Genomic DNA, 13029 nt, shown 5'->3' on the forward strand with positions numbered 1-13029 from the left:
CAAACTCCAGCTCCGGCCAAAAACTGCAAAAAAAATAGAAAAATTAATCCTAGGTCCTCAGGAGGCTGGGGCAGGAAGGTCTCTTGAGCCCAGGAGTTTGCGGCTGCAGTACGCTATGATCATGCCACTGCCCCCTAGCCTGGGTGACAAAGCAACCCTGTCTCAAAAATAAATATTTAGAGTGTGCACATGAGCAGGATCATTCTGAAGATACTGTAACAGCCCTTGTATATTATGAAGAATGGGGTCCACGGTGGCGACCATAGCTCAGTGGGTGGGGCACCTGCCACATACACTGAGGCTGACGGGTTTGAACCCAGCCTGGGCCAGCTAAAACAATGACAACTGCAACAACAACAACAAAAATATCCAGGCATTGTGGTGAGCGCCTGTAGTCCCAGCTACTTGAGAGCCCGAGGCAATCACTTAAGCCCAAGAGTTTGAGGTTACTGTGAACTTTGAAGCCACAACACTCTACCCAGGATGACAGCTTGAGACTCTGTCTCAAAAAAAAAAAAAGAATGAGGTCCATAATGTCACCACATAATTATCTCCCATCTTTCTTTAAAAAACAATATTTTCTTTTTTTCCCCTGTGCTTGTCTAAAATTGTCTTCCATCTTGGCCCCTTTATATTGTTAGGGCCAAATATATGGAATGGAAAAAAAATGCTATCAATTGCAGAAGTCAGAGAACATGCTGTCCAAGAGACAGAAACTCTGAGGTTGTGCGGAGGAGTGGGGAGAGTGTGAGTCTATCATTAGCCTCCTGTGCTGGTGAATTGCCTTCTCAGAAATCTTGGAACAGCCATCTCCTTAGTCTTTTAGGTTAAAAGAAAGCCTAAGTTAGAAACTGGCTACTCTTTCTGAGGCAGAGAAGGGGTTGTGGCCTGCCTGTACTACTTGCGTGGGGAGAAATACATTCATATCACAGACCTACCTGAAGACTGCTCTTCTCTGGCGATGATAATGGCTGTCCGGGCAGCTTCTCGGTATTGTTTCAGAGCCATGTACAAGCGGAACAGGTATTTGGCATCCTGACATACAAACCATTAGAGAAACATCATTTTCTTCATTAGCTAAGAAAAACACCTAGAATTTTGCATTTCATTTAGAATCACGCTCATCTGCCATTAACTAAAAGTTGATACTGATTTTATTATTTATTTATTTTTATTTTTTTTCGAGACAATCTCACTTTGCTGCCCTTGGTAGAGTGCTGTGGCGTCACAGCTCACAGCAACCTCAAACTTCCTGGGCTTAAGCGAGTCTCTTACCTCAGCCTTCTGAGTAGCTGGGACTACAGGCACCCACCACAACGCCCGGGAATTTTTTTAGAGCTGGGGCCTCGCTCTGGCTCAGGTTGGTCTCAAACCTGTTAGCTCAGGCAATCCACCTGCCTCAGCCTCCTAAGTGCTGGGATTACAGGCGGGAGCCACCGTGCCCAGCCGATACTGATTTTAAAAAGCCAATAACGGGGCAGGGTACAGTGAGTGGCTCATGCTTATAATCCGAGTACTTTGGAAGGTGAAAGCAGTAGGACCCCTTGAGGCCAGGAGGTTGAGAGCAGCCTAGGCAAAAGAGCAACACCCCATCTCTACAAAAAATAAGAAAAATTAGCCAGAGATGGTGATGTGTGACTGTAGTCTCAGCTATTGGGAAGCTGAGGCAAGAGGATGGCCTAAGCCCAAGAAGTGAAATTCCTGTGAGCTCTGATGGCACCACTGTACTCCAGCCTGGCTGATAAAGCAAGGCTCTGTCTCTTCAAGAAAGAAAAAGGAAAAAAACAAAAGCCAATGAATAATGAATTAGTTTATTTATCAAATATTGGTTCATAGTTGAATATGGTAGCCAGGAAGTATTCTAAGTACTTAATATCAGCTCACTTAAATTCTCATACCCACCTTAGGAGGAAGGCACTAGTATCCTAACTTCCTAGATGATAACCTAAAACACAGCAGGGGAGTAGCAGAGGCAGGATTTGAACCACAGGATGTGAGTCTGTGTTCCTGATTCTGCTCCACAGAGTCTCTCTTATGTGTTTGGAAACACAACATATTCTTAGGTAATGTACCAACGTTGCAAAATTTCAAAAAATTTTATACCTATAAAAATTTTCTCTGGTCTATAAAATTTTCTTGGCCTTTGACCATTTTCCATTCCCATTCCAACTCTAGACAATTTCATGTATTTGATGGCTTCCAGATTATTACAATAAGTGGAGATAATGGGAGGTGGATTGGCACAGTTCAAGGGTCTGTGTCCTTTGCCAAGATACATAACTCTTTCTAGGTCTCAGTGGCTTTACCTGTCAAATAAAGGAAATGGGCTCAGGGACTGCTACGATACTCTCCAGCTCTGACATTCTGTCATTGTTCTATCACCCTCTCTTCAAACCAGTGACCCGAGTTCTTCCCAACCCAAGCTCCTTGGACATAAAAGGGAAGGAACAAATCTGGAGGAATTCTCAAAGGTGAGAGTCTCTCCCAGGACTCAGAGAAAGCTGACTCTAGGAAGCCAGAGTCACGCATTTTGAAAATATACTCTCAATGATGAATTTCTACATTATAATTAAAGTGAGTTAGTTTTATGCCTAAGATTATTTGTGCTAATTTTCATAATTCTAGAGCTATAAACAAAGCATACTTTGATTTTTTGGGAATCAGTGCTAAGTCACAGCTCCAACGATCACTCTTCATAATTCCTAGAATAAACAAAACTATAACACTTGAGAAAAATTATTGGTGGATTGTTATCTAGAGAGGCATGGCTGTCTCACAGGTGGCAATGCCCTCCCAAGAGTGAATATCCATGTTACCTTTTAAGTGCAAAAATGGTTTGTTCTCTAAAAAATGGATTCAATCAAAAGGCTGCACTTAAGGATCCAGCAGGCCATATGTGGCCCCGAGGCTCTAGGTTCCTCACCCCTGGATGACCTACAGCTACTTTTTTTAACATGACCAAGTATTGCTGAGAAATCTGGAACACTTCATGAATTTGTGTGCCACCCTTGCGCAGGGGCCATGCTAATCTTCTCCGTATTGTTCCGAGTTTTAGTGTATGTGCTGCTGAAGCGAGCGCTGCAGCTACTTTCGAAAACACAATTTTACAAGTCTGTTGTAAAAGTGTGATACACAGAAAACAGGGCAGAATAAAATCACAACTAAGACACGAAGATCTAAGCACAGCAAACACCTGCGTACCTTGGGCATGCCGTCACTCTCTCCCATGAGGTGGTCAATCAGCTGACTGGTCAGCAGCTCATCTTTGGCCTGACCGACCTGTTAGGAGAAAAAAGCCCCAGCAAATTCACTGTCTTAAATCTAGGAAGAGCGGGGAGAAAGACAAATAATCTTCTGCTGAAGGAGATGGAATGAAAAATATGCAAAACGTGGCCAGCTACACTGGCTCATGCCTGTAATCCCAGCACTTTGGGAGACTGAGGGAGGACTCTTTGAGGCCAGGAGTTTGAGACTAGCCTAGGCAACATAGTGAGACCCCATCTCTACAAAAATTTATTAAAAAAATTGGCTCAGCGTGGTGGCACACACCTGTAATTCCAGCTACTTGGGAGGCTGAGGCAGAAGGACTGCTTGAGCCCAGGAATTTGAGGTTGCAATGAACTATGATGCCACTGCACTGTAGCTCAAGCAACAGAGTGAGAGACTGTCTCACAATCTCCCCCCTGCAAAAAAAAAATCTAGTAAAAATATCTACAGTACAGTGCCTACAATACAAAATAGGACCCAAGGTCTTTCTTCATTTGTTTATGAAGTGTCCATCAATAAAAATCCATCTGTAGAAACTATAGCTTTTCTTAGCTGCTGTACCAAAATACCATATTTTCTTTTATATACATGGAAAATATAAAAACTTTAAGATAAATATGTGATGGTGACCCCTTGAGAATAGCATCTTGAGTACAAGAACTGGGCCTTATCCAACAACATCCTACTGAGCACCCTCACCTGCAGCGGGTCCCTGAGGAATGCACTGGTACTTGCTACATGCAACTGACGGGAGAGAGAAATGAGTGTCATGGTGGGAGGACCTGTAGGAGAGGGCGGGCAGCCCGAATGAGGGGCCTGGTTTTCAGAGAACCCAGCTTGGACCTCTCCATGTGAGTCATCTCCATAAAGCTGAGAGCTGAATCACTGAAATGGTGGCTGGTGTTGAACATAAAAATAATGTACTCTCTATTGGAAGATGGAAACATGCCAGTTTTAGTGAGTAGGAACAGAATGTGTGATGTCAGGAACTTAGGGGAACCAGGGAATTACTAACAAAATTAAGGGGCTTAAGAGTTTTGTGTCTATTGAGAACAAGTGAGAGGAAAACACCTCTGGAGCGCAACTGAGGGGCTGGAACACTGGGCAGTGTGGCCGGCCCTCCTGTCACAGTAATGACATTACAGCAGGACAGGCCACCATAAGAGGAAGGAAATAGGCATTAGGGACACAGCAACACATGCCAAGCTTGCTCTCCCACAGGGGAAGGTCCGAGGCCAAGACTGGAAGTTGTCTGTGCAGCGGACAAGGATGGGCTCAGTAGACTTGAGTGTGCAGAGTCATTCTGGGGCTGGCAGGGACGGGCTCTCCAGCCGCAGGATTTCCACATACTTCACTGGCTGTGTGGCTGTTGGGCAGCTTCTAAAAATCTGTGTTGCCTCTGCTCTTGCTGCTGTAAGGGAGGGACACTGGGACGGAAACAGAGGGCTCATTCTCTTGATGACTTTGGGTGAACAAGCCAGTATAGGGAGATGGTTCAAGGCAAGGGCTCTTGAGTCAGCCTGCTGGACTTCAACTGAGCGACACCACTTGTGACCTGGGGCCTCAGTGAGAGTAACAACAGTACCTAACTCATAGAATTGGTGTGAGGATTAAATAAGTTAATATATATGAAGGGCCTGCACAGGAGCCAAGTAGATGGTGCTGCTAGACACAGCAAATAGAAACACAGGACAGCCAGTTTAATTTGAATTTCGGAGAAGCAGTGAGTAATTTTCATTAACTATGTCCCCCCTAAAATCTGGCACACCTTCTGCACTCAACAGGCGTTCACTATTATTTTCATTACCAGCAATAAGAGCTGCTGCCACCAGGGAGAGCCGAGCATAGCCAAACAGTCGGGGCGATGGAAGGAGAGGCAGCGGGGCATAGATGTGGCCACTGGAAATTCAAAGGAATGAGGGCACGCCAGGATGCTGAGGAACACGGTACATGCAGGGGGTGGAGGAGCCAGGGAAGGAGGCTGAGAAGGAGCCATCTGAGTAGCTGGAGAATCAGAGCAGCTGGGCACGGAGCGGGAAAGACAACTGAGAGACAGTGGGGACGCGCTGGAGAAAGTTTATGGAGTGAGGCAGGCAGAAGCTGTGTGCAGCAGGCAGTGAAGGCCCCACGTCCCTGCAGGACACTGTCCCATCCCATCATGGCTCACTCAGGCAGTGATTCCCAATGAGGAATCTGATACTGCCCTCCCCATCCTCCTCAGCCTCGCACTAAGAAGGCACTCAGAACCCTGAGTGGGGAGGATGGGAGTGGAGAGGGAGTGAATATTCCTAGCTGTAAACTGTGGCCTCTAAATAACATTTTTCACTAAAAGGTATCAGAACTCCTTACAGAAATGGCTAATTTCAGGCAGGGGCAAGAAATGGAATCTATAAGATTTGGTCTGTTACAATAAGGAAGCTATCAAAGATAAATGGGATTATGTCGAAAGGAAACAATAGTCAAAGTAAAAGGACAATTTGCGGAATCAAAAATATATCAAATGTTGGCTCAGTGCCTGTAGCTCAGTGGGTAGGGCTCCAGCCACATACACCAGAGCTGGCGGGTTCGAACCCAGCCTGGGCCAACTAAACAACAAGGACAACTATAACAATAACAAAAAAATAGCTGGGTGTTGTGGCAGGTGCCTGTAGTCCCAGTTACTTGGGAAGCTGAGGCAAGAGAATCGCTTAAGCCCAAGAGCTGGAGGTTGCTGTGAGCTGTGACGGCGCAGCACTCTACTGAGGGGGGCATAGTAAGACTGTCTCAAAAAATATATGTATCAAATGCAACAGACCAAAATACATATACACTACGATATGAGCTCATGTTATTAAAAAGAAAGCACCTCATGTGTCACCTTTAAGGGAGGCCAAGGAACCAACTCATTATTCTAAAACTGATAAACAAAGAGTAAAAACAAGTATTTAACTGCACCTTTCCTTTATCTTGGGGAACCAAATAGCTGATGGAGGAAAAGTTCTGTACAGAAGAATTATAGCTAATAAATGCAGAAGAAACAAGAGAGTATCACTATTCTGCAGCCCCTAACGATATAATGGATCTAAGTAAGAATCATCAGTGGCTGGTGAGGTCATTAGGTGAAAAGTTGATGGGAAATCTTATACTGGATTGATCAGACTGATTATACCTATACCTAATAATCATTTTTTTTTTTTTTTTTTCTGAGACAGACTCTTAAGCTGTCGCCCTCGGTAGAGTGCCGTGGCATCACTGCTCACAGCAACTTCCAACTCTTGGGCTTAAGCGATTCTCTTGCCTCAGCCTCGCAAATAGCTGGGACTGCAGGCACCCGCCACAATGCCAGGTTATATTTTTGGTTATAGTTGTCATTGTTGTTTGGCAGATCCGGGCTGGATTTGAACCTGCCAGATATGATGTATGTGACTGGCGCTTTAGCTGCTTGAGCTACAGGTGCCGAGCCCCAATAATCAATCTTAACATCATAACAAGAGACAAAAAATTATAAGCCTCTATGAATGTCGGTGTCTCTCCCAAATTCTTACGTTGCAGCCTTAGCCTCCATGTAATGTTACTTGGAGACAGAGCTTTTAAGAGGAAATTAGGGTTGGGTTAGGTCACGAGGATGGGACTTTCATGATGGGACTGGGATGAGTGGCCTTCTAAGAAGAAAAGGGGAAAGAGATATCCCCCTCACCTCACCCCAATGCTCCCGCCGACGACTTAGTGAGAAGACAGCCCTTTACAAGTCAGGAGGAGCCCTCACCAGAAACCAAATCACTGGCCCTTGATTGATCTGGACTTCCTAGACTCCAGAAGTCACCCATACTATTTTGTTATGACAGCCCAAGCTGACTTAAGACATGGGCCTACTGACATGAAGAAAACAGGAAGTAGGTGGCACCCTTTATGAACTCATTCTTCCAGAAATATCAAATCTATGTGTGATTATATATCTAGATTTAACTACTTGTTAGTGGGAAATTCAGGCAGTCCCCAAATTATAAGCAGATTGTGTATGACTTGCACTTACGAATGGAGGCTATTACAGGTAATAGGTAAGTGTACCTGTTCCAATTTATGTACAAATTCAACTTAAGAACAAACCTACAGAAGCTATTTCATTCGTAACTCAGGGGACTGCCTGTATAGGGAAATTACAGCACAAGGATGTAAGCAGCTAAATCAAAATGTCAGAAATTCCTCAGAACAAATTTTCTTAACAAATAAACAGCAAAGGGATGGAAAAGTAGGAGACACACGTGGGAAAGACAGAAGTAGGTGAGACTAAAAGAGACTTAAGGCACATATAAACCAAATGCAATGCAGGATCCTGATGTGAACTAACCAACTGTAATAGACACTTATGCAAGAGTTGAGGAAATGTGAACCCAAGAAATTATTGCTGGAGAAGTGAGAATCCCCGTGTGATGCTGCTGGGAATGTAAGATGGTGTAGCTGTTCTGGGGAGCAGTGGGCAGTTTCTCAAAATGTTCAACACGGAGTTTGCATTCGGTCTAGCAATTCAGCTCCTAAGAAGTAGACCCAAGAGAAATGAAAACACATGTCTACATGAAAACTTGGACACAAATGTTAACAGCAGCATTATTCGCGGTAACCAAAAAGTGGGAACAACCCAAATGTCCCCCAATCGATGAACAGAATATATTGTATAGTCATATAATATAATTATTATTCAGCCATAAGAAGGCATGAAGTCCTGATATATGCCACAACTTGGACATTATTTTAATCAAAAGAAGCCAGACACAAAAGGCTACATACTGTACAATTCCAATATGAAATGTTTACAACAGGCAAATCCACAGAAAATCAATTATAATACATAATATATATAATAACTAAGATACATGGTATCGGTACAAGAACAGACAACTAAATGAATACAAGAGACTAAAGAATCCCAAACCAGATTCACGCACATGATCATTTTGGGTATGATAAATGCTGCAAAGGTGATTTAGTGGGGAAGAACAGTACTTTGATAAATGGCTCTAGGTTAATTGGATAGCAATATGGAAAAGGAAGATCCTTTACCTCTACCTCAAAGCATACACAAAAACTAATCTGGGATGGGCATAAGCCTAAATGAGAAAGCTAAAACAATCAAATTTGTAGAAGAAAACATAGGTGGGGCAGGAATGCAAACTAATACGTTCCTTTTGGAAAGATGTTTGGAGAACACTTAAGGATCTAAAAAGAGACCTGTCATTGGATCCTATAACTCCTATAACCCAGAAGACCAAAAATCACATTATAACAAAAATATTTGTACCAGAATGTTTATTGCAGCCCAATTCATAATTGCTAAGTCATGGAAGAAGCCCAAGTGCCCATCAACCCATGAATGGATTAATAAACTGTGGTATATGGCGGTGCCTGTGGCTCAAAGGGTAGGGCGCCAGCCCCATATGCCGGAGGTTGTGGGTTCAAACCCAGCCCTGGCCAAAAAAAATAAATAAATAAAAATCAACTGTCGTATATGTACACCATGGAACATTATGCATCCTTAAAGAAAGATGGAGACTTTACCTCTTTCATGTTTACATGGATGGAGCTGGAACACACTCTTTTTAGCAAAGTCTCTCAAGAATGTAAGAAAAAGTATCCAATGTATTCAGCCCTACTATGAAACTAATTTATAGCTTTCATATGAAAGCTAAAATCCAATTATAACATAAGAATATGGGGAAAGACGAAAGGGAGGGGAAGGGAGGAGAGGGGATGGGGGATGATGGGTGGAAGTGGGGTAATTGGTGGGACCACACCTACGGTGGATCTTGCAAGGGTACATGTGAAATTTACTAAATGTAGAATATAAAAGTCTTAGCACAATAACTAAGAAAATACTGTGAAGGCTATGTTAACCAGTTAGATGAAAATATTTCAAATTGTATATAAAACCAGCACATTGTACTCCACAATTGCATTAATGTACACAGCTATGATTTAATAAAAAAAAAAAGAAAGAAAAGATAGGTGAAATATCTTTATGACCATGAGACAGGCAAAGATTTCTTAAATTGGACTAAAAAGCACTAACTATAAAAGATTCATAAATTGAACTTCATTAAAAATTCAGAATTTCTGGGGCAGCGCCTGTGGCTCAGTGAGTAGGGTGCCGGCCCCATATACCGAGGGTGGTGGGTTCAAACACGGCCCCGGCCGAACTGCAACAACAACAACAAAAAATAGCCGGGCGCCTGTAGTCCCAGCTGCTTGGGAGGCTTGAGGCAAGAGAATCGCTTAAGCCCAGGAGTTGGAGGTTGCTGTGAGCTGTGTGACGCCACGGCACTCTACCTAGGGCCATAAAGTGAAACTCTGTCTCTACAAAAAAAAAAAAAAAAAATTCAGAATTTCTGTTCAAGACACCACTAGAGAATAAAAAAGGCAAAGCCACACCTTGAAAGATTTTCACAATACAAAAAGACTTGTATCCAGAAAATAAAATAAAATCTTACAAACAAGGGTAAGATGAGAAGATATGATTCAAAGTTTTAAGAAAAGACTTGAACAGCTCTTTATGGAAGAGGAATTTCAAGTGGCAAATATATGAAAAAGTGCTCAATAACATTAGTCAGGAGAAAAATGAATGACAACTCTAAGGAGATAGCATTACACGTGTATAAGAATAGTCACACTGAACAGACTGATCAGCGCTAGTGAAGATGAGGAGAGACTAAAACTCTTCCATCACTGGTAGCATCTAAATTGGTACAATGACCTTGAAAAAAGTCTTTGGCAATATCTACTATTGTTGAAAATATGTTTCCTCTATGACCTAATAATTCTACTCCTGGCTATATATCCAATAACACTGAGGGCTTGTGTCCACCAAAAGACATGAACAGCTTTATGCATAGTATGTCCAACCTGGAGACAACCCCAATGTCCACTAAACAAATTGTGGTGGAGTCACACAGAATACTACACAGCAATGAATAAGCATGGTCTACTGCTACCACAAAAACACAGATGCTTTTGCGAACACATGCTAAGAGAAACTGGACACAAAATAGTATATACGCATGAATCCACTTATATGAAGTTCATAAACAGGCAAAACCTATCTAAAAGGACAGAAGTCTGAACTGTGGTTCCCTTTGGTGGAGTCTACTGACTGGGAGGAAAAGACATGAGGGGCCTTCTGAGGAGCTGGGGCTACAACAGATGGATATGGATAAAAAAATTAATCAAACTGTACACTTAGGATTTGTAAATTTTATAAGTCACACCTAAAATAAAACTCCAAAAGCTGGGCGCAATGGCTCACACCTGTAATTCTGGAATCTTGGGAGGCTGAGGCCAGTGGATCCCTTGAGCTCAGGAGTTTGAGACCAGTCTAAGCAAGACCAAGACCCTGTCTCTAAAAAAATAGCTGGGCTTTGTGGCAGGCACCTGTAGTCTCAGCTACTTGGTAGACTGAGGCAAGAGGATTGCTTGAGCCCAAGAGTTTGAGGTTTCTGTAAGCTGTGATGTCATGGCACTCTACCAAGGGTGACAAAGTGAGACTCTGCCTCAAAAATAAAATAAAACAAAATAAAACCCAAACGTTTGTATCTTTTAGACACAGGTATTCTATCCACAAATGGAATGATATGATGGCCGTGATTCGCATTAAAATAATCCAGGCAAAGGTGGGGGGAGGGTGTTTGAGTAAGATAAGATTGTCCATGTATTGATAGCTGTTGAAGTTAGATGTCGTGTCTGTGCACACGACAGTTATTAAACTGTTATTAAACTGTTTTACTTCTGCAAATATTTGGAAATTTCTTTTAAAAGTTAAAAACAAATTGGCATTCTTGAAAGTTTCATTATAAGTTTACTTACAGTTTCAATTGCCATTTCTATTGCCACATTATCTTCTGAGCTTGGGCATTTCAGGAAGTGTTTAAGTGCCTGAAATGAGAATTGTATAGCAATTAAAAATTTTCAGACTATTTTCACATTGGGAAAAACAAAGCTTTCACACACATAAAGTAATAATGGTTTATGAAAGTACCTTCATCTCAACCAGGGGTTTGTATAATGCAGGGTCTTAAATAAATACTTAAAAGTAGGTATAGTTTTAAAAAAATGGATCTAATTCTTCAGTTAACTCGCTGAAGAACGTAGTTCTGGAAAATAGATCCAATTCTTCAGTTAACTCGCTGAAGAATGTAGTTCTGGAAAATGCAAAATGTGCCCTCTTTCTGTAGGAAGATTTAATTATTTTCATTCATTTATTTTTTTAACAATATTTATTGACAACCTGCTACTACTATATGTGGATTGTGTTAGATATTGTAAAAAACACCAGAAAGGGTATGATATGGCTTCTCTGTGTGTGTTATGTACAATCTAATTGGGAAGATTTGTGTGATATGATGATAACCAGTTGGTTTTACAGGTGCTCTGAGGAAAAAAAGATGATTATGCTTGAGGATGACCCTGAAGGTGTCTCAGAGGAAGGAGGACTGGAAGGATAAACAGGTGTGGCGGGTGGTACAGGAAGTAACCTGGATGGAGAAGGGCCAGCTCTAAGAGTTTAGTGTAGGATTCTTTTATGGAAACAGTTGGATGCCAATTTGGGAAGTTCAGGCTGGTTGGTCAAAATGTGGAAATTCTCGAGTGTCAGCTAAGGAGTCCAAACTTTAAGAGACCAGAAACAGCAGACGGATAGCCTGCAGGCTGATTTCACACACAGATATGTTTTATTTGTCCGTGACTTAAGACCAGAAAACCCAGGCTTTTGTTTATCTTTTAAAAAATCCTATGAACGCTCACTATTAGGCCCAAATCCTGAATGGCAACAATTTACTGAAGCACCTATCCCAGCCTTAGTTCCTGTAGCTCAGCGGCTAGAGTGCTAGCCACATACACCGGGGCAGGTAGGTTGAAGCAGGCCCGGGCCTGCCAAACAACAGTAACAACTACAAGAAAAAAATGGCCAGGCATTGTGGTGGGCGCCTATAGTCCCAGCTACTTGGGAGGCTGAGGCAAGAGAATCACTTAAGCCCAAGAGTTTGAGGTTGCTGTGAGCTGGGACACCACTGCACTCTACTGAGGGTGACACAATGAGACTGTCTCAAAAATAAATAAAGCAAGCACCTGTCCCACTCAGACAAGACATGTGCCATGTAGCAGTCCCTGCCTTGCACGTGACGACTTTACCCACAACTGCACTTTATTAAGTCTCATATTTGGCCACCATAACCCCTTCCACAGGTAAAGGGGTTAACAACCAAAAAAAACAACTACTTTCTTGGGAACAAAATGAAGGGCGAGTTACAGGCAGAGAAACTAAAAATGGAAAACAAGAAACTATCACAGTAATTGGAAGCAAAGTAAACTGAGCTTGGATTGGTGCGACGGTAGTTAAAATGAAGTGACAGATGTGATGTACTCGATACCAATCCGAAACTAGGAGAATAACCACCACAGATTCACACTAAAGAAAATCACAAATTCTTGACAAGGGAAGGGGCTCAGCAGCGTCCCACCCAGTGGGTACAATGCTTGGATACATGGCACACTCCCTGTGGGCAGGACACAGCTACAACTCTGACTTCAAACTTTCATGTATAAATTATATAACCTAATAGTTTGTACCTTCATATTCATCTGAAATTTAGAAAGAGATATGAGAATGATGATGAAGGAACATTGTAATTGGGTGTGGGAGGGAAAAGAAGGTTTCAATGTTGGCGCTGAGATTTCAAATCGGGTTTGTCTGGGAACATACTGGCATTTATGAATATTTCCTATAATCATTCCTGTGGA

The 13029-nt window shown here is 42.3% G+C and overlaps 1 protein-coding gene and 1 non-coding gene across 6 annotated transcripts in view; both read right to left on the reverse strand.

Moving 5' to 3' along the window:
* The window catches only part of WDR19 (WD repeat domain 19), a 98709-nt gene that overhangs the window by 12015 nt on the left and 73665 nt on the right, over positions 1 to 13029 (reverse strand). For all 5 annotated transcript variants that reach the window (XM_053577531.1, XM_053577530.1, XM_053577532.1 and 2 more), the window contains 3 exons: positions 11098 to 11166; positions 3202 to 3279; positions 939 to 1035 (listed from right to left, as the gene is read on the reverse strand). In XM_053577531.1, the coding sequence (XP_053433506.1) occupies positions 939 to 1035; positions 3202 to 3279; positions 11098 to 11166 (244 nt within the window). The remainder of the gene's footprint in view (positions 1 to 938; positions 1036 to 3201; positions 3280 to 11097; positions 11167 to 13029) is intronic.
* Positions 2972 to 3079, reverse strand: LOC128576200 (U6 spliceosomal RNA). Its single transcript, XR_008377304.1, has one exon. It is a non-coding gene; the product is annotated as a U6 spliceosomal RNA (small nuclear RNA).

Source organism: Nycticebus coucang, chromosome 23, assembly GCF_027406575.1.
Source record: "Nycticebus coucang isolate mNycCou1 chromosome 23, mNycCou1.pri, whole genome shotgun sequence".
Classification (NCBI taxonomy): Eukaryota; Metazoa; Chordata; class Mammalia; order Primates; family Lorisidae; genus Nycticebus; species Nycticebus coucang.